Source organism: Mesoplodon densirostris, chromosome 8 (assembly GCF_025265405.1).
Source record: "Mesoplodon densirostris isolate mMesDen1 chromosome 8, mMesDen1 primary haplotype, whole genome shotgun sequence".
Lineage (NCBI taxonomy): Eukaryota > Metazoa > Chordata > Mammalia > Artiodactyla > Ziphiidae > Mesoplodon > Mesoplodon densirostris.
The window spans coordinates 79,380,327-79,400,359 of NC_082668.1; the positions used below are offsets into that span (position 1 = coordinate 79,380,327).

Sequence of the window (20,033 nt, forward strand, 5' to 3'; positions counted from 1 at the left end):
TAACTACTAGCTGCAAAACCCTGAGGTCCTTTAGGAATAACATTCTCCACTATCCTCTGCGTATGTACAACTCTTATTTCCCTGACTAGATCAAGCACTTTGATCACAAAATCTCTGACTCACTTTTGTGGGCCTCACTGTTCCTAGCCCACTGTTTAACATGGTAGTTTTCAGGGAAGGGACACAATATTAATAGGGACTTCAAGAAATGTTCCAGGTGTTAAAGTACAGCTTTCTTAGGTCTTAGGAAACCAGCAATCATAATTAGGCATACTGATATCCCTAAAGAGCACTCACAGTGAAAGAGAAGCTTGGATCATTAGAAAGGGCTGTACCTATAAAATTAGTGATATGCAAAAAATGTGGGGAGTGTCTGGCCAGGGATAGGGGAAAACTGGGTCCTTTAACACATTATCTCACTTTTATGTGTTATTAAAGAAAACTGATGCATAAAGGAACCCTGCAACATTTATTCCTCCAAATGCATCATTAGATTGTTTGGTATGGTGTTGATAGTCACACTTTGACACCTTTTTCCTTCATTGAAGCTATCAGTTTCCAAATGTTAGTATTTTGGGAGACTTAAATTTATTGGCCCTGTCTACTCTCAACAATATGTTTTGTAAGGTTTCAGCGGGGTCTGGAATAGAATTCCATTGCCAAACACTAGCCCATTATGCTTCTTTGACAGATTTCTATTCAAGACGTCTGATTATTTAAGTCCTGAACAACACAGGAAAAGGTTAAAACTATAAGAAAGAGGTCTGAATAAAGCTTAAGCCAAAAAGCATGACAGAAGACCAGCAGACTTTTTTTGAGGTTACACAGGTTTATAACATTACAGAAGTTTCATGTGCGCAACATTATATTTCAACTTCCGTATACACTACAGCGTGCTCACCACCAAATTTTAGTTTCCATCCATCACTACACAGTTGACCCCTTTTACCCATTTCACCCACTTCTCCCCCTGCTTCCCCTCTGATAACCATTGCTCTGTTCTCAGTATCTATGTGTTTGTTTTTGTTTGGTTTGGGTTGTTCATTTATTTATTTAAATATTTCACATGAGTGGAACCGTACAGTATTTGTCTTTATCCGTCTGACTAATTTCAGTTAACACAATACTCTCAAGTTCTCCCCATGACGTTTTTCACAGGAATAGAACAAAATTTTATATAAACAAGATTTACCTGGAGGCACAAAAGACCCCAAATAACCAAAGCAATCCTGAGAAAGAAGAACAAAGCTGGAGGTAGTCACTCTCTGATTTCAAATTTTACCACAAAGCTATAGTAATTAAAACAGTAGAGTATTGGCAGGAAAAACAGACATACAGATCAGAAGAACAGAATTGAGAGCCCAGAAATAAAGCCATGAATATATGGACAACTGATTTATAACAAAGGGACAAAGAACATACAATGGAGGAAGGATAGTCTCTTCAATAAATGGTATTGGGAAAACTGGACAGCCATGTACAAAAGAATGAAACTAGACCACTATCTTGTACCACACAAAAAAATCAACTCAAAATGGATTGAAGACTTGAATGTAAGACCTGAAACCATAAAACTCCTAAAAAACATAGGCAGTATGTTCTTTGACACCAGTGTTAGCAATGTTTCTGGATATGTTTCCTTAGGCAAGAGAAACAAAAGCAAAAGTAAATAAACTGGCTTATATAAAACTGAAAGCTTCTGCACAGCAAAGGAAACTATCAACAAAACAAAGACAACCTACCAAATGGGAGAAAATATTTGCATGTCATTTATCCTATAAGCGGTTAATATTAAAAATATACAAAGAACTCATGCATTTCAACAACAAAAAACAAACAACCCAATAGAAAAATGGGCGGACGATCTGAACTGACATTTTTCCAAAGATGACATACTGATGGCCAACAGACATATGAAAAGATGTTCGACATCGCTAGTTATTAGGGAAACGCAAATCAAAACCGCAATGAGACATCACCTTATGCCTGTTAGAATGGCTGTTGTCAAAAGGGCAAGAAATGAAAAATGCTGGAGAGGATGTGGAGAAATGGGAACCCTCTTACACTGTTGGTGGGGATGTAAAAGTCCAGTAGACTTTTACTGATGAAAACAAAGAAAGAAAGGTATGTAAGAGGAGTAAGTACTATAGTAAAAAAGCAAGGGCTCTGGAGTTATACATGTTGATATTCAAATCCCAATTCTGGTACTTCATAGCTCTGGGACGTTGGGTATATTATTTCTCTTTTTTTTTTTTTTTTGCGGTACGTGGGCCTCTCACTGTTGTGGCCTCTCCCATTGCGGGGCACAGGCTCCGGACACGCAGGCTCAGCGGCCATGGCTCACGGGCCTAGCCGCTCCGCGGCATGTGGGATCTTCCCGGACCAGGGCATGAACCCGTGTCCCCTGAATCGGCAGGCGGACTCTCAACCACTGCGCCACCAGGGAAGCCCGGGGTATATTATTTCTAAACATCAATTCCTAATCTGTAAGTGGGGATAAAAATACTTGTCTTATGGTGTTGTAATGATGATTAAATTATAGTTGACTCCTGAACAATATGGGTTTGAACTATGCAGGTCCACTTATATGTCGATTTTTTTCACTAAATACATACTACAGAACTATACAATCTATGGTTGGTTGAATCTATGGATGTGGAACTGCACTCATTTATTCAAGTGTGAAGATTTTTTACCGAGGTGATCTACTCTGACTCAGCCACCTTCTCCACCTTCCTCAAGTTCTCTACCGTTCAATGTTCAAAGAGTTTAATGCTTACCTTTTTTCAAATCCCTTCACCTAGGCTTCAGGTAGCAGTTTAATCTTGCTACCTCACCTCGTTTTCTGAATATTAACCTCTCTTGGTCTCTATCATGAGATGCATTTTCAATGGACAGAATAGGATTATATTCAGTATTTTTTACTTGTGGGCTTTGGTGTTTAAGTTTAAATCCCAAGAAAAGACAAATATATGCAGAAAACAACATACCTAGATATGAAAACAGAAGGCAGACAGCACCTTTACAATCGCAGCAATTTGCTCTACCACACGCAACTTAAACCTACCTGTAAGATAAGTTAACTCAGCAGCACTGTTGATGCTCAGTAAGTCAGCTCCTTGATTCTGACATGAAACATAAGCTTTTTTCCAAGGAAGTGTTGCCTGAGTATTAAACTGGTAGCAACTTCCCATCTCCTCTTTCTTTTCCCAATTATCTTCACAGCCATTTTCTATTGATAAAAAGATACGTTAGTGATCATAAAGTAAGGGCACAATGTTGTCTATTACTTAGAATGCTTACAAATACTGCCATTCAATTTGCATACTTTTAGGATATGCTAAAATGGAGGCTGTCATTGTTCTACTGGACAAGATTTTGATTCTTTGGTTACACAAAAAAACTGAAGTCACAGGACAGGAAATGACTTAAGCTGGCTAAAGCTTCCACTCTCCTATCTTCTACTCTCCCTTTATCCCCATCAAGTACAATGCCATGTTTTAGCCCATGCCTACCCTCTGCCTAAAAGTAGGAGTCTTCAACTGTGCTCAAGCCCTGAGCTCACTTAAAGATGGTGGCAGACTGCAGAGGGGTTTGCTCATGGCCTGCAGTGAAACCACTGGATGTGCATGTGTGTGTGTTTAGACATGCTGCTTAAGTGCCCAAGATTTAAAGCCTAGTGATACCTTATTTGGGAAACTCAGTCCATTTTCTCCTTAATTTTTTTTTTTTTTTTTTTTTTTTTTTTTTTTGCGGTATGCGGGCCTCTCACTGTTGTGGCCTCCCCCGTTGCGGAGCACAGGCTCCGGACGTGCAGGCTCCGGACGCGCAGGCTCAGCGGCCATGGCTCACGGGCCCAGCCGCTCCGCGGCATATGGGATCCTCCCAGACCGGGGCACGAACCCGTATCCCCTGCATCGGCAGGCGGACTCTCAACCACTTGCGCCACCAGGGAGGCCCTCTCCTTAATATTTTAATAGATGATTTAATATATGACAAATATCATATAACTAACATTATACATGCATTGTATATCTATATGTACATATATATGTGCATATATGTGTTTATAAACATACATATATGCATGTGAACATCATTTTCTTTAACAAATATCTAAAAAGCATGTATAATTTCAGATGAAGAACCTTCAAGCTCTTTCTGGGACAAGGTTTGTAGGTCTTCATACAACCAGTTCAAATATATACTCACAGCCTCCTATGGGCTCCCAACAAGAGGAGAAAACCAACATAACTTATGTCAAGTGTATCCCAGGTTTCACTTGGGGTTTTTCCAAAGGGTCTCCCATAACCAGTCAAACTTATGGACTCTCAAGCTGGAAGGCCCCTTAGAGATCATTTTGTGTAATGTCTTCATTTCACAGATAGGAACAAAGATATAGGGGTGTCTGTGGCAAAGCTATAACCAGAGTACTGTTGTCTAAGTCTGGTGTTGTTGATCTTCTGAATGGCATACACTGCTTCTTCAGCCACTTCTGAATGTCCTAAATAACAACAGAGGTTGTTGTGACATTTGGTAAAAACAAAATAGGTGGATTTGCAAGTGCATTGCCTAAAGGTTCTTTGTTACCACTAAGGCCAACACTTGTAAATCTGGAAACTTTCAGCAAGATGGCAGTGTGTTTGCTATAAAATACAGTCTCCATGGTTTGGCAGTCCTCAGGTTTGAGAAACTCACAATCTTGCTTCTTCTGTAGAAAGGGAGTCACATGAATGCACTGACAATCTCCCATCCATCCAAAGTAGGCTAAAGGCACCAAGACCCATGTCAGTCAAGGCAGCAAGGTAGAATGGGATAAATACACAGGGGAATAAGGGTCAGGAATCCTGGGATCTCCACCCGGCTCCACACAAATATGGTCTGACCCAGACAGGCTATTTCATCAACCAAGGTCTGCTGCTCCTCACCTGAGAAATGAGGGTTTGCTCTGGATAACCTCTAAGCTCCCTTTCACAATCCCTAAAGTTTCTGATCCAGACTACAGGAAGATTTAAAGGAAACTGGTGTCTGGTTGACCAAAACCTGCTTGTTATCAATTATAGCTGAAGTAAATAATGGCTTTTTATCTTTCAGTAGGTTCTAAGTGTTGAAGAGCCTGTGCCTCTACCTAGAAAAGTAATCCTCAAAGTGTGGTCCCCAGACCAGCATCATCTGGGAACTTACTAAACTGCAAATTCTTGGGCCCCATTCCAAATCCACCAAATTACAATTTCTGGAGGAGGGCCCCAGAAATCTGTATTTTAACAAACTCTCCAAGTGATTCTGTTGCAACCTGAAGTTTGAGAATCATTGGCTCGATATAATTTCTTCAAGTTGCTTAGGACTCTGCATTTTGAAGCTCAGCTTCCCTTAAGGAGAGCTGAGCTCTGTTGGTGGTATTACTAATACCACCAGATTGACTACTGAATAAGGCAGGATGGTACAGTTGTTTGAGGCAAGGACTTCAGAGCCAGATATCCTGGGTTTGAATCCTAGCTCTGAAATTTATTAGCTATGTGACCTTAGGCAAATGATTTAATTCCCCTGTGCCTCACATTGCTCATCTGTAAAATGGTGATAAATAATGGTACCTACTTTACAGAACTGTGTGAGGATTAAATGACTTAAGAAAGGCTGAATGCTTAGAATAGTACCTGACACTCAGCAGGGCCAAGTAATAACTATTACTACTTTAAGTAATAACTATTACTACTTTAAGTAATAACTATTACTACTTAGGCCTGGAGCTTTTTCCTTTCTATTTACTGTAGATTCTTTTAACTTATTGCCCATTAAAAAATATTTCTTAGGCACCTATCACATGTCAGGTACCATGATCCCCTGTAATTCTCACCAGATTATCAAGAAAATATGTCTCAGTTATATACCGGATAGTGACGCAGCTGCTGCTTTAGTCTCTCTTCCTAAAGAACAATGAATATTTTAGCACACCCTAAAGAGTTTGCTTCAAGTAAGAAGCAACTAGAAAAAATGCTTTGACCAGCGTACAGGTACAGCAGAGGGAACAACGTCACCAATTTTGAGAGGGATAGGGATATCTGTCTCTTGTTCGCTGCTCTTTACTCAGGCCACAAACATACTTAAGTCTCCATCATCTGAAAAGAAGCTTCCTCAGTCCACTATCACCCAGCTTCTTTGAACACTAGTTTTTTGGAAACTGCTCTATTAAAGGCCAACAGCAATTTCCTGACTGCTCCTGCCTGGTCCATTTCCCCTTCCTAAGGTATCTGTGGGTATAGAACACTTCCTCATCCTTTGTCTTCCATCACAACATCCTGTCTTGGTTTTCTTCCTGGCCTACTTCTGAAAGTAAGTTCTTAGCCACACACAACTTCTCTCTCTTTCCTCAAATATATACCCCTTCTCTAGGATATTTGTTGCCGTCATTTTTGAGTCACGATGGACCCTTCCTTCTCCCTTTTGCCTCATAGGAATGGTATTCTTTCCTTTGCACATATAAAGTTTACCAGCCCATACATACCTGGTTGTAAGCAGATGCCCCACTTTTGATCATATTCATAATTTAAGGTGGTTGCACACCATGGCCCACTGCGATCTCCATCATGAAGGCACTCATGATGCCAGGTCCCATTAACTAAGAATGGAAATTCACAAGGTCTCCCATAGGAGTTCCCATCTCTAGTATAGATCTCTGTGGGTTGGGGAGAAAGTAGAGGAAAGAAGAGTTAAAAACTGGATAATCAGCTTTAGTTAACTAATTTCTAAAACTGTTTTGAAAGAAAGATTATGTTTTCACATGTATGAGAATATAGTATCTGGGTAGGCTGCACAGTGTGGAGATTCAGAGCATGGGTGCTGGCTCCCCCACTGATCATCTGTGCGTCTCTGGGCAGGCTCTCCAACCTCTATCAGTCTCAGTTTCTGCATTTGCAAATTAGAAATAATGATATGGGGCTCATAGGGTTGTTCATGAGATTCTATGAGATGATCCATGTAAAGCTTCATAAACTGTGATGCAATGAAGAGCTAAAAGATTCCAGCTTTACCAAGTAAGGATCAACTGACTACTGCGGGTAGCAGAGTACTTCACCAGAAGGGGTGGCCCGCTTGAGATTAAACTTACACTCTTTTCTTTAGTAAGAGTGAGGCTAGAAAAATACCTTGGAATCACTGAGGCTGGTTGTGGACTTTGAAACTAACTGTACAGTTAGAGAGGTGCACAAATAGCCCTGTTGTTTACAGTCTGGTGGTAGAACTGAGGCTGTGCATTTTGAGGAAGGAGGAGGAAGGGCTGCTGAGTTTCTCAGCAGTCTCTTGGAGAGGGCAGGACATGGTATTTCAGGTTATGAAAGAAGAACCAGCTTCAGCTAGGCAGTCATGGAACCAGCTGGTGACCAGCAAGGTAGCAGAACTAGCTTTTCCTTTTAACGATTTCCTCTGGTACACAGAGAGGAACTGAAAAATTATTCTAACCTCAAATATGTCTGGAAATGCTGGATGAAGTGCTAAATACTTATGTTGATAACAGTTCTTTTGGAGAGGTGTCTTGTAGAACACCTAACCCTGTGACTCTTTTGCTCACTTTTTTCCATAGCCTTAATTTGTTTAAAACCGTGGTTGTTACCAGATCAAATAATGACTATTAGGTAAAGCATAGTAATCAGATCTTAGCATCATTTACCAGGCTATTAGGGTCCCTCAAAATGTCTCATAGATTTGCTTGAAAGTGTGCTTAAGGTAGAATTTGATTCCATATCCTTTATTATTCTCAAATGTTCATTTAACTTAAGTGTGAGACAATTTGACAGTTCAGAATGTATTAAGCAGCAGTACAGCAAAAGGAAGAGTAATCTAGATGCTTTTACTTGCAAACAATCTTTTAAGGAACATTGGTTTTGTTTTCCTCTGACATATAAATGGTTTTGAACAGTGTACTTTTGTTAAAGAGTAATTTGACCTTATATTTTATAAGGATTCTGCTTATTAGCATGTTTTATTTTTAACCATACCAAAACTCCCAATAGCTCATGACCGATTTCTCTTCCCAAATTACAGCACTTAAAAGGAGAGTCCCTGAGCACAATGACTATCATTTGTAGAAACATCAGGGGTTTTTTGTAAAACCTTTTGTTTCTGTAATACAAAGTACTTTCACTTGTTCTTTCCCATAAGCCCACAAGATCAGTAGGGCAAGTATTACACTTGTTTGTGAAATCCCCATTTTTGCAAAGTTAAGTGAAACATTCAGTCATTCAGCTGTGACAGGGATGAGAACTGACTCTCTGATTAGAGTCCTTGACATGTAAGGACAACTTGTGACATCAATGGCTGCTTTCTCAGGTTCCAAGTTAGTGTCATAGCTCAAAGCTGGGCTTCAATTAAAACGCTCTCCTGTTCACAATATGCTTTGAAGAAGGATAACATGGAACAACCACCACAAGAGCAGCAGCTAAATAAATTATGCTAACTACTCACTAAGAGTTTTTTTTTTAATAGATCTTTATTGGAGTATAATTGCTTCACAATACTGTGTTAGTTTTATTCTTGCACATTGTTCGATGCTACTGGACCTCTTAAGTCCCAAGCGTCTCCTCAGAGACACAGGCTTTCTTGAGAAGAATCTTCTCTGAATGTATGAATTTATGGTGATGGCGGCCTTAAAACAACAGCTTATTCTATGATAGGCACAAATTTGTGAGATGAGATGCTTATATGGAAAACTAACTTTTTTCTTTTTTTTTTTCTGGCCACACGGCACTGCATGCGGGATCTAGTTCCCCGACCAGGGATCGAACCCGTGCCCCCTGCATTGGGAGCATGGAGTCTTAACCACTGGACTGCCAGGGAAGTCCTGGAAAACTAACATTAATCTCTTTGGTAACAAAAGACAAAATAGTTTCAATGTTTAGAGAGCTTGGCAGGCTTCTGAGTTGCTCAGAATTTAGACACTTCTACAGCCACCCCTCCACTAAGTCTACTTCCTCTGCATGATTCACCAAACATTCAAAACTTGAAGACTGCTAGTGAGGTCAAGATATCTTAATGATATCAATGCATACCTGGATGCTAGTTCAGAGCAATTTATTCATAAAATTTATACAGCTAAAATTTTTCTCTGAGAGAAACATGGCTCACACAGGATGGGGGTTGGGGAGAGAGGTAACCCAGGACACAATGACAGATAAGTGTTCTTATATCAGAGGTAAAAAAAGAAATTACACAGCAAAAGCCAAGGGAGAAATAAAGAAGCTAAATTTGGGGAACACAATGCTGGTTTTGAGCCTTAGCTTTGCTGTAACAAGCTGGGTTACCTTGAACTTCATTTTGTTGAACTCAGGTATCTTATCTTTCTTATTCTGTACAATTAGACAAGAAGGAGGAGGCAGGGACCAATATGAGGAGTCTGAGAGAGCAGTCCTAGGGGAAGTCCCTAACTTAAGACAGTGGTCTCCAACCCAAGAACAGGAAGGGACTGCATAAATTTAAAAGAGTAGAATTGCTAGGACAATATTTGATTGAATTTGAATGGTGGGAGAAGAAAGCAGGGCAACTCTAGAGTGACTTGTAGATTTCTGACATGTGCAACTTCGATGGTACAAGTCACCTGGAGAGGAATGAAGAAGAGGCACGTTTGGCCCTGGCCTCTGTGCATGTTAAAACTCGAGGTATATGTTGATAAGTCAGGACTACATGCATCTTTTCTTAGAAATTTTTAAGTTGCTTATCTGGAAATTTAGTTTTCCAAATACTGTATTTGCTAAGGTCAAGAAACACTCTATGCCTATGGGCTCTTGCTGGTGAGCACTGTTTAATTTAGCTTTCTCTGGGGTGACACCCTAGGTGGGTTCTTTTTTTTTTTTCTTCCATTAATTAATTAATTAATTTTACTTTTGTCTGTGTTGGGTCATCGTTGCTATGCACAGGCTTCCTCTAGTTGTGGCAAGCGGGGGCTACTCTTCATTGCAGTGCACGGGTTCTCACTGCAGTGGCTTCTCTTGCTGTTCTCATGGGCTCTAGGCGTGTGGGCTCAGTAGTTGTGGTTCGCGGGCTCTAGAGCGCAGGCTCAGTAGTTGTGGCGCACAGGCTTAGCTGCTCCGCGGCATGTGGGATCTTCCTGGACCAGGGCTCGACCAGTGTCCCCTGTATTGGCAGGCGAATTCTTAACCACTGTGCCACCAGGGAAGTCCCCTAGGTGGGTTCTTAATCTTTTTTGTGCTACTGATCACTTTGGCAGCCGTGTGAAGCACACGAGCCCCCTTCTCAGAAGAATATTATAAATGCATAAAATAAAACACATCGGATTAAAAAGAAAACCAGTTACGTTGAAATAAAGGCATTTTGGGGACTGAGGGAATTTATAATTACAACTATGTCCCTCAAAAGAATTAGGAGCAGGAGACAGAAAGAGCCCTGCCAAGAAAATTATCTTTTCTAATCCTTGAACAAATACAAGGAAACAAGTCAAATCCAGTTCAAAAGGCAATTTGTTTGGTTCCATGTTTTCTCTTAGCTGCCAAGTTACAGAAAGGCTTTTATAGAACAAAATTTAAGCTTGCCATTAAGTGGTATCCAGAAAGCAGTTGCTCTTTAAGGTTAGGAGGAAGGTGGCTAGCAGAAGCAGACTTTTCAACTACTTAAGGGTTGAGGGCTGAAGAAAAGGAAAATCCCATCTCTGATTCTCTAATATTTCCCGTAACAGCAGAACCTGACATCTCAGAAGCTGCTGCATCTTCACTAGGAAACAGAAAGAGGTTCCCCTAGAAGAAAAAATTGTGCAGACAACAAGAAGAATGGGAGGCCAAATTTAGCTTAAGAGGAAAATCTCTGTAAAGCTATGTAAATGTACAAAGAAGAGCACAGATAATAGTTAAGACTTAGATAATTAAATATATATACATACATATATGCACCAACATTTGATGTAAGTTAGAGCAACATAATGAAAAAAGATTTGCTTGGGTAATTTACATTTAGAGGTTTAAAAAATGAATCTACTCTTTCTTTTCAAACTCAGAAATTTGTTATAACTGAGTCTCTAGACTCAGAACAAAGTTCATGATCAGCTCCCCCAAAGGCAACAAAGACAGTTTCAGACTTGATGGTTTGATTTATGATTTTTCAACTTTGTGATGGTGTGAAAGCGATACTCATTCCATGAAAACCGTACTTTGAATTTGGTCTTTCCCTGGGCTATCAGTACATGGTACAATCCTCTCTCATGATGCTGGGCAGCAGCAGCCACAGCTCCCAGTCAGCCGCACGGTCATGAAGGTAAACAACTGACACACACCACTCTGTTTTTCACTTTCAGTACAGTATTCAATAAACTACATGAGACATTCAACACTTTATTATAAAATAAGCTTTGTGGTAGATGACTTTTCCCAACTGTAGGCTAATGTAAGTGTTCTGAGCATATTTAAGGTAGGCCAGGCTATGATGTTCATTAGAAGTGTATTAAATGCATTTTTGACTTATGATATTTTCAACTTATGATGGGTTTATAGGGACATAACCCCACTGTTAGTGGAGGAAGATCTGTATTCATATACTTATTTTTGGAAGCAAGTGAGGAAAAAGTCCACTCTTAAAATGTTGAATCATAAATACAAACATCAAAGTGTGATAGCAATGCCAAAAATAAAAGTAAAGCCCGCAAGACTCTTAAAGTTTTTCCATTACATCCAAATCTGCAGACAAGAAAAAATTCATTTCCTTTTTTTTTTCCTTTCTCTTTCTTCCTTTTTAACTTAGAATAGGTTCAACTTTACTAGATCATTTGACTTTTATCCTGTGTAGAGGACTTCCTGATACTCTAACACTTCCTGTTCTCTGGAGTTCAGGATCTAATCATAGGAAGTACATATGCTCAGGCTTCGGAGAGATTTCGAATCCCAGGGTGCCACAGAATGGCTGCAAGACCTCTGACAAGGCACCTAACCTCTCCTAGCCTTGCCTGTTAAAGGGAGCAAATGGAACTGACGTCGGTGTCTGGAACTAAACACCAGCTCACTCCCCTCACAAGTGTAGGACTCCCCTTGTGGTCAGTGTTACATGCTCAAGGCCACTTTCACCAAATACAGCAGCAAGTGAGTCAAAGTGCCTCTCCAGTACTCACCATGGTAAGGCTGGGCACAGAGCTTTTCCTCTGAGCCTCCTTTTTTCCAGACATCAGATGAATTGGTACTTGCTATGACGTGTCCACCCTTCAGGGTCAACCTGTACTGGGCAGCTCCATAAAGAAAGCGGTGCTCACATTTCCACCACAGCATGGCATTGGAGTCACAGCTGAACATTCTCAAGGAATCCACGGGTTTGGTAATGTCCAGGCCAAGGCACTTCTGGGATTGCAAATGAAAGAGTCGATGCTGGGACACCCACTTCCACAACATGTCCTTGGTTTCATCACAGTCCTTTGCTACTATCCAGTCATTCAGTGGTGTGATGCACTTGCCTGTGTTTTCATTAACGATGGTGAATGAATCACTACCTGAGACAAGACAGGCAGGAAAGACATTTCAGGATTCTGAATTATGTGGTTGACATGCCTTGGCCCCTGTTTGCTAAGGAGAGTCTGAGCACCCCTGGACTGTTAACACACTCCAAGCTGTATAAACTGTACTGTTCTACACAAGGTCGGAGGACAGTGAGAGCCAGAGAGGCAGTTCAGTGTTGTGTGAGAGCATGGGCTCTGGAGCCAGTCTGCCTGGGCTTAGAGCTTGCCTCTGCTACTTACCGGCCATGTGATCAGGACGTTATTTACCTGCTGTGCCTCAGCTTCCTCCTTTGTAAAACAGTACTTCATAGGGTAGATGTGAGGATAAAATGAGCTCATACATGCAAAGCACTTAGAATAGTACGCATATTTGTTATTGCCATTCAGTGAACTATTTCTCTCCCTTATTTAATAAGATGAAGAAGCTCCTTAGTTTTCATCTTCTTTAGATAAGTGACCTGTAGTCAATGAAAAATATCCTGAGCTTATTCAGGACTGCAATTCTGTCTTGCTTACACTTTGGCTACTACAGCAGGGTAAATTATTATATGACATTAATGTGTCTGAGAGGAAATAGAGAAGAAGTAGAATAGTGGGATAAAAGGATGAGAGGAAATGGTGGCCCGGGTTCTGATGGTAAGGGGATCTAGGACAAGCTCCACTGTTGAACCTCCAGGAAGGTGACAGGATGCCCCTGGGGAGGGGATGTGGGGACTGACCACCTGGATCGCCCGGGAAGGTCAAACCTGAGCTCCAGAAATCACCTGAGCCACAGGATTCAAGACCCAGTAGGTTTGGACAACGGGAAACTCAGAAGTAATCAGTGTGAGCTGAGGGCAAAGGGAGGGATCTCCCTGAATGCTTCCCTGGCAGTTATGCATGAGCTGGGGAAGACCTCAGTAGTGACAGAAACTGAATTTCTGTTAATCTGGTAGAGTGGGACCTCAGAACAAAACTTTATTTGATTTTATGAAAATAAAGTAGTACACTGCTTCTTGCACACCTGAGTTTGTGGAGCAAGAGTCATATCTGTTACAGCAAACCACAATTAAACAATTTGGTCAGTGCTTTTACAAAGAAACTTTTTTTTTTTTTTTTTTTGCGGTACACAGGCCTCTCACTGTTGTGGCCTCTCCCGTTGCGGAGCACAGGCTCCGGATGCGCAGGCTCAGCGGCCATGGCTCACGGGCCCAGCCGCTCCGCGGCATGTGGGATCCTCCCAGACTGGGGCATGAACCCGTGTCCCCTGCATCGGCAGGCAGACTCTCAACCACTGCGCCACCAGGGAAGCCCGACACAGAAACATTTTTTGAAGGTATAGCACAGAACCTCACGTTGGTGAGGTGAAATAGTTTAGACAAACGTAAGCAATCTTTGTCAATGAACCAAAGGGTTCAGCAGAAGCAGCTGTAAAATTTTAGTTCCCAAAAGGCACTTTCATTTTGATACCAGCTTCACATTCAGTGGTTTTTTACTAACACTAAACACCTTTTCTAATAGTAATTCACAGACTTGCAGAGTTAAAAATTCTCACACTAAGGCCTTGAGGGGAAATTTCACCTTGCAAATAACAACTATAAAATTAAGTCCAATTCTAGTTTGAACTTTGGACGGAAGTTTTGTTTTAAATAGCAGTAGCAGCACCAAGAGAAACAACAGGAACAACAAGAACAAAATCCTCTAAAACTTTATTTCTGCTTTCAAATCGATATTTTAAAATACTGCCTAGGGTTGCAGCTAGATCTGTTTGGATAGCAGCTTCCATCCCTCACTCTTCTTTGACATCACTCTGCCATTCTCTATTTTGTGGGCACAGTTTGGAAGGATAGTTTAAAAAAAACAGAAAATGTACTATTTTAGAAGATTATCAGACCGTGATGTGCCTCTTTCCCAACCTATTCCCTCTCACTTCTCCTGTGTTCCAAAGTATCAGGAATTACCGCAGGAAAAAAGATGTCTGCTTCTGCAGGAGAGTGGGCGGTGGCCAGCCCTGCTGGAACCTTCCCCTCTCTTGCCCTATAATCTCCCTGCACTTTATAATCTTTCCTGGGCACTTTGCTCTGTGCCTTTTGACCCCGGCTTTGCCTACCTTTGCAATCTGGAGTTCTAGATTTTCCAAGTTGCCTTTGCAGAATGCAATGGATTAGCTACAGCTCTTAGAATAGTGGAAAGAGCAGTGGAATAAGGAGTTAGGGTCCTAGACTGAAGACTTACCTCTGCTACTGGTTAGCTGGGAGACCTTGGGGAAGTCAATTAATCTCCCCAGGGTCTTCTAATCTCCAAATGTAAGATGAAAGCAGTGGATATAAGAAATCTAAGTCACTTCCAGTACTAACATCCTATGCTTCTACTAACTGAGTTTTTCTAGCCTTGTAGGCTTTACAGGTCTGTGCTAAGTTCATTGCATATTGTTCTTAAACACATGTCCACAACTTTATTATGTCATGCTAGTAGAATTTTAGGTCATTTGAATTCCATCTGTATTGGGCATGTGCACTTAAGTGACAGTGCTGCTTTATAAGTATTCTTTAGAAGAGAAAAAAAATTTAACCTTTCCCATTTACTGTATGTTTAACTTTTAGGTTAACACCCATGGACTTAACAAGCTTGCAGGACCTCTGAAAGACTACAGGAGAGGTGTGGAGTAGCTACATTGAAGAGGAATTGCCAAGCTTCTTACCTAATCGCAAACATCTATGATTATAGATACTTGCCTCATTCTAAATCTGCCTTTTACCCAAGTATGTAATACCAATGCTTGACACCTATAGTGATCACTTAGCAAATACATTAATTATTGATATGATTTAAGGAAACTTGTTATTGGCCTTCATACATGACGTATGTGTAAGCATTCATACATAATACATAACCTAGGGAGAGTCTTGTACTCATGATGTTTTCCCCTGTCTTTCTTTACCCTTAAGAAGAAGCTGTTCAGTCTGCCCCAGTCTTGTGATCCTATTGGGAGGGTAGGTTGAAGAGTGGGAAGAGGGACTAAGAAAGTGCGAAAATAATTTATTTAGAAAATTTGTTAAATAAGGGTCTATGACATATATCAGAAATGTATTACACTTTGAAAAGGTGATTGCAGAGCAATTTATAAAACAGATTCTTTATTGATAGCCTTATATTGCATCTTGTTCACTTTATACTGGCCCTAAATGGAATTTTAATATTTACCTACAAATACAATATGGGGACAAGTCTAAAAGACAGAGGTTGATGAAAAGAAGCCTCAACACCTCTAGCAGCACTTTTTAATGTTTCATTTTATATAAACATTTTACTGGTGTTTGAGAGGAAATGGCTACATAGCATTATCATAATTGAAAATGAATTTTTAGACCATCACAGGAAAACTATTTCTTATTGTCTGATTGTGAAGTAACTCCTTTGTTACAAGTCCTAAACCAAAGAGTTCTGCACATTCCAAAGAGAAGCTGGACCTCAACATTTTGTAACCACAGACAAATGGAGAAGAGATGGCTTGGGAAGGCAAGAAGGATGAAGACTGCAGCTTTTTTAGTTTCAGGGGAACTTCCACAGCCCACACTGTTAAGCATTTTGTGGAGTTGCTACCATGTGTGCACAGAGTGTACACTAGGAGAGACTCAGAAGTCTGGATTTGCCAGTTCAAAAACAGGTCCTCCAGCGTGCAGCAGCGGAGACCCAAGTCAGCCAAAATAAATAAATAAAGCCAAAACAAACAAACAAACAAAAAACAGGTCCTGAAGTGACAGCTGGGTCCACATCAGTGTACTAGCAGTCAGAAAGTCATGGGGTTCAGACTGGGTGGTGTGGGCTGGTGAGAACCTCAGAAGTCCCTGAAGAATTAGTTTACTTCAAGCTGTTGGCTCTCTAAGGAGGCAAAAAAAGTTAACTAAGCAATTGGCATTTTCCCAAGGACACAGAGGTACTCCTCCAGCATCTGAGCAATGGAGACCACCTGCGCAAACCTAGCTGCGTACATGTGATGAAGTGCACGCCATCACCAGCATCATGAAGCTGGCATACTGCCAACAAGCTACCCAAGTGGCTAGGGTTTCAAAATTCCAGCGCTTCCCTTAATAGGGCCACAAGTCTGGTCTGATGGTGTGTGTAAGCTGATCAGAGCAGCTGCTCAAGGTGGGGAAGGATGAAGGAAAACAAATACCTGCGAGGACTTAGTGCAGGAAGAATGGCGTTAATCTGGTGCTCTTTGCTTTGGGTTAATGAGAAAGGCCAGGGATTGCAGAGACTGCAAAAATTAAGGAAGTCCGGGCCTCCCTGGTGGCGCAAGTGGTTGAGAGTCCGCCTGCCGATGCAGGGGATACAGGTTCGTGCCCCGGTCTGGGAGGATCCCATATGCCGCGGAGCGGCTGGGCCCGTGAGCCATGGCCGCTGAGCCTGCGCGTCCGGAGCCTGTGCTCCGCAACGGGGGAGGCCACAACAGTGAGAGGCCCGCATACCGCAAAAAAAAAAAAAAAAAAAAAAAATTAAGGAAGTCCTGAGTTCTATGGGGGAGACAAAACAGATAAGACTAAAGCAAATGTAGATGGAAACCAAGAGTATAGTGATTGAAAGGCTAGTGTTTTTTTTTTTTTTTTTTTTTTTTGCGGTATGCGGGCCTCTCACTGCTGTGGCCTCTCCTGTTAGGGAGCACAGGCTCCGGACGCGCAGGCTCAGTGGCCACGGCTCACGGGCCCAGCCGCTCCGCGGCATGTGGGATCCTCCCGAACCGGGGCACGAACCCGTGTCCCCTGCATCGGCAGGTGGACTCTCAACCACTGCACCACAGGGAAGCCCGCTAGTGTGTTTTGACTATAGTTAGTCTCTGTGGTGAAAATTTTCTCCCTGGATTATGGGGCAGGCAGAATAGAATTCTCACAGCAGTAAAGGCCTTTTGGTAGTTTCCAACATGGAGGATCAAAGAACACAGAAGTGTGAATCAGAACAGGGTCAACTAAAAAGTTCTTGATGTAGATAAGATGATGCGACTCATACTCTGAACAAACTATAACTCAGACAGTGACTTAGTTTAGCTGCAAAGAAAGTAAATGCCACAAGCAAACTGAAGCTTTTCAAAAGCTTTTTCAAAAACTCCCTCGACCATCTTTTACTTCCTCATCTAGACAGGATGACGGAAATGATAGGTGGGGACGGCTCACTGATTGCCTATTAAGCAGCCAGACTAAGAAACAAAATCCTCAGCACACCTTTGGCCAAGGCAAAAAGAGAAAGTAAAAGCACACTCCGGGTGCTGCGAAGGGGTTGGTGCGGAAAGCACTGCCCAGAGCATCAGCGAAGGGTGTCTGATACTGGTCCTGCTTCTAGAGTGACAGGCAGGAGGTCTCTGGGCAAGCAACCTGAGCTCCACCGCGGGACCACCGGCCTCTGGGGTGGGGCATGGGGCGGTCGTCTGGAGCTGATAAGCCAAGTAGAAGAAACGGTCGCTGCTCGAAGCACTGGGGGAGGGCATTATAACAGAGTCACGGCCATGGTCACTATAGGAGACATGGCTTTTTGATGTGCACCATGAGCGCAGTGAAGTCAGGGAATCGTTACTCATTCTGGCGCTGTGGGTGGAAAGCTCCTCTTGACATTGAGTGGCCAAGGTGACCAAGGGACGAAGGAGGGGCGAGATGGGCGGGATGGGGCTTGGGGGTGGTGGTGGTGTTAAGGAGCCCTATACTCTAGGAAAGCAAGATTTTAGAGGAGAGAGGACGAGGAAGGAGCGGGAGCCTCGTTCTGAAAAGACTCTGGGTGCCTCCCCTACGGTGGACTCCTCGCCCTCAGCACGAGAAAAGCACGGCGCTCCCACGCCCCACCCCGCCCTCCTCCGGGACCCCGGGGGCTAATGGAGCTGCTTCTCCCCGGACCTCCCTTCGGCTCACTTGTCCGGCTCCAGCCCTGAGCAAAGCAGAGGTGACGTGACCCCGCAGCGCAGCCCTAACCCGAACTGAGGAAAGTCAGCCGGCCTGGCAACGTCGAGGTCCCTAGCGGGCCGGCGAGCGGACGCCCGCGGTTACCTGAGCGGCCAGAGGGCTCCACCAGACCGAAGCACGGGAGGAGCAGCACGAGCAGCTCCGCCGCACGGAGAGGGGTAGCCCTGCGCGTCCTCATCCTAAGCCGGCTCGGGCGGGTCAGTCGAATCCTCGGGGGCACTCGGCACCCAGCCCTCCCGGTGCGCGAAGTCAGCCCCGCCAGCGCCTTGGCCCCTGGCTTCCCCGGGCGCTCCGGACCCGCCCCCGCCGCCCTCGGCCAATCGGATCAGCACGTCCTCGGTCCCAGGGCGTGGCGGGGGGGGGGGCGGTGCGGATACAAGGCGGGAAGACGATGCGTAAGGAGCTCTGCGCACCTGCGAAGGGCGGCCCCGCGAGGAGGCGGTTGGTGAGTGCCAGGCCAGAGGGCAGAGCGCCGCCCAGACTAACGGATGAGGGGGTCCTGCGCCCCCGCCGCTCCTTCAGTAAAGTTGAGGAGACGCGGCCCTTGCTGGGACTTGGCACTGCCCTGGTGGGTGGTCATTTTAGGACCTTGCTTTCTGCCTAGCGCTCCTCAGTCAGGCATGACTTCTTCCTATTGCGCTGTTGACCTGGGAAGGCACCCACATCCCCTCGTACCCCAAAGAGGGAAATGTGCATCCATCCTGTTACAGCTGCGGTCGAGCCAAAGAATTCAGTCGTCCTTGGCAATGTCTTGCGTATTTTGAAAGTGCAAACAAAGGTGAGGTAATGGCACAATGAGGCTCGACCCACAGTTAAAGAATTAAAAGCAAGAGCTATTCGAGTGACCCTATAATACTTCCAAGGATGATTAAGCTTTATAACCATTTGGCTTTTGCAAGTAAGCTCTTTTCTTAATAATTAAACAGCAACAATAATAATCCAGTAGAAATGTGGAAGTCTGCATTCAAAACTGGTAATTGTGAGAGTAGAATTTATCCTCAGCCTGTGGGAACCGCCATCATTATAAATAGGGTGATCTAAGTTACCTGGATATGAATGTCCTATATTTTTAAACCCGTGTTTACTGAGCACATGGTGTGTGCCGGGGATGGCCTCCCTCCCTCCCTACAGGGTGAATTCTTCCAGGAGGAGGTGAATAGGAAGTTTACCTTTTCTGATGCCAACCACCAAGGCTTGGGTGATGGCTCCCAAAGCTCCCTTGGCCCTGTTCTCTCCCCAGGCCCCTGCCTTTCGGTTCAGTGTATATATTGAGCACCTGTCAGCACAGGAACTGGGCACTTCCCAGGATGAGATGAAAGGAGGACACCCTGCCCTCTCCAGCTTACTGAGTACTGGGGGAGAGTGAGGCACACACAGTAACTCAGGGCAGAATGAATGGGGAGACTCCACAAAGCTTCAGGGAAGGCAACACCTCAACTGGGCCTTGAAAAATGGGTAATGGGTAGGCATTTGACCAGGCATAGCTGGTGGGAGGAAACTACTGACAGAACGGAGGCAGGAAAAGGCAAAGCAGTTTCAGAAGACAGTCAAGAGTCCCGTGTGGCCACCCTGCAGGGTGCAGGTGCGTATTGAAAGAAGCTGTCATGCAGGCCTAAGTGGAAATGGCA

General features: G+C 43.3%; 1 protein-coding gene across 2 annotated transcripts in view; it reads right to left on the reverse strand.

Annotated features, from left to right (window-relative positions):
* LOC132494636 (CD302 antigen) overlaps positions 1-18,691 on the reverse strand; it is a 131,399-nt gene extending 112,708 nt beyond the window's left edge. For both annotated transcript variants that reach the window (XM_060105774.1, XM_060105772.1), the window contains exons 1-4: positions 18,490-18,691; positions 12,101-12,472; positions 6,503-6,673; positions 3,068-3,232 (exon numbers count right to left, since the gene is read on the reverse strand). In XM_060105774.1, coding sequence (XP_059961757.1) covers positions 3,068-3,232; positions 6,503-6,673; positions 12,101-12,472; positions 18,490-18,583 — 802 coding nt within the window. In that variant the 5' untranslated portion in view covers positions 18,584-18,691. The remainder of the gene's footprint in view (positions 1-3,067; positions 3,233-6,502; positions 6,674-12,100; positions 12,473-18,489) is intronic.
* Between the last annotated feature and the right edge of the window lie 1,342 nt (positions 18,692-20,033).